The sequence below is a fragment of the Pygoscelis adeliae genome, unplaced genomic scaffold (genome assembly GCF_000699105.1).
Source record: "Pygoscelis adeliae isolate BGI_AS28 unplaced genomic scaffold, ASM69910v1 Scaffold77, whole genome shotgun sequence".
NCBI lineage: Eukaryota > Metazoa > Chordata > Aves > Sphenisciformes > Spheniscidae > Pygoscelis > Pygoscelis adeliae.
In genome coordinates, this window is record NW_008825216.1 from 4830844 (window position 1) to 4832713 (window position 1870).

General features: G+C 51.4%; 1 protein-coding gene across 1 annotated transcript in view; it reads left to right on the plus strand.

The window, feature by feature from the left end:
• RHOU (ras homolog family member U) overlaps positions 1-1870 on the plus strand; it is a 34958-nt gene that overhangs the window by 28041 nt on the left and 5047 nt on the right. The window contains exon 2 of the mRNA XM_009329233.1: positions 643-748. Within this exon, the coding sequence (XP_009327508.1) occupies positions 643-748 (106 nt within the window). The remainder of the gene's footprint in view (positions 1-642; positions 749-1870) is intronic.

Here is a 1870-nt window from a genome sequence, read left to right on the forward strand (position 1 = left end):
AGGTGTTTGTAAGTTATTTATCTATTTGGGGGCAGGACCCTTCTCGGGCAGGACCGGAGTTCGTCAGACTCCCATCGCAGCCGGCGGCACCGGCTGATCTCCCGTGTAGCGGAGCCAGGCTGGCTGCTGGTGTCGCGCCCGGCCGTGCGGCCAAAGCCGGGCTTTAATTGTGAACTCCCCGCTCTAAAACTTCCAGCTCTCGGCGAGATAGGAAGCGCCTAAAAGGCAAGCTTAAATACTTGCCGTATTTAAGCAAGACTTGCCGCCTCACCGTGGCAAAGGGGGAGGTTCTGGGTTTTCTCTTCGGTCCAGCGGGGGGCTTTTTGTGTCCCGGGCGTGTTGAAGATGTACAAGAGGATAATGAACTAAACCCTTTGTGGCAGAAAAAGGACCCGGGCCGCTTGGCTCGCTCTCCCCTCCGCCAGCTGAGGGTTAGTGCAGTCACTGCCTACCTCCTCTCTTGCAGTGAAATGAATCGGAAAGCCCTGAAGGGCTTGTGTGTGCCCAAGTGTTAGAAATAGACTCCCTTCCAGCTCTGTCAAGTTGTTAAATCTAAACTAATTGAAGAGGAGACTGAAAGAGCTGAGGGATGGTAAACCTTCTTTCCTTCCTTTTTTTTTCCTTAATGGAAAACGTGTAAAGTTGGACTCACCGCACTTTTCCCCCTCCCTCCTCCTTTCTCTCCAAAGCTGTCGTGTCTGTCGATGGCAAGCCGGTGAGACTGCAGCTCTGCGACACAGCTGGTCAGGTCAGTGAAGCCACTTATTTGATTTAAGTGACAGCGGGAGGGGAGAAGTTGTTGCGCAAAGTAGTCCTGCTAATGACTTCATGGGTTTGAAAGGATTCCCAGTGTTTGATCATCTTATTAAACTGCTATCATTTGCACTGCTGCTTAACCCACTGCTTTGCCAGGTGTCTGTTGAAGGGTGGGGGACGTGCTGTGCCTCCGTATAGGGGCTGGGGACAGGCTGCTGCTCTGCTGGCTCAAGCTGCTGCTCTGCTTAGCCTGACTAGAAAGGCTGAACATATTGGGGATTCAAGGGCCACCTGGTTTTCTCTTTGGGCAGTTGTCACTGTCTTTATTTTTGCTAAATAACTGTGGGTTTAAGAATTACGGTGTTTGGGATGTACGCGTGCAAAACATCCACAGCTGTAGGTGTCCGGAGATAGAGACTGTGTTTTTGAAGGGGCAGAAGCTTAAGGGAGAAAAAAGTCCTATTGGGTGTTGTCCGTGGAGACTTCGTATTTGCCATTCCCACCGCCTTAAAAAGTGCTGCTGCTGCCCCAAAGCCGAGGTTTGCTGTAGTTCTAAGTCCTGAAGGGTTGAGGGTGGCTGATGCCTCTCAGCTCCTAGTTTGCCCGATACATAAAAAGAACCCATTTCTTGCTGCCTTATATTTTCTGCAAGTCCCTGGCTTGTACCACCCTGAGCAGTGTGCAACACTGCTTGCCAGGGGTTGAGTCTGGATAGGCAAAAGCAGCCAAAAGTGTTTTGCTACCTAGCTCGTGTTCAAAGGCAGTGGGAGTTAGGTTCCTGCGCAGCTTTGTGGATCTGGGTCTACGCCTTCACTAAAACCACGCCTAAAAATCTCAGTGGCCTTAACATACAAACCTATTTAGATGAGTTGTAACTGGGCGCCCTACTTAGGAAAGGGCTTTGAAGGGCTGTGCAGTCCTAGACAGCAGCGTAGGAGTCTCGTGTGCCTACGCTGCTGAAATCCTACAAGCAGCCTTCTGCAGGTAACGATACGAAGTAAAACAGCAGAACTGTCCCGTGACTTCTTGCCCTGCTGAAGGGATGGGGTGGTACTGCAACAGCCTTGGCTGTGTGTGTTCACGTGCAGAGTGTGGCAGGGGGGACAGGGCTCTG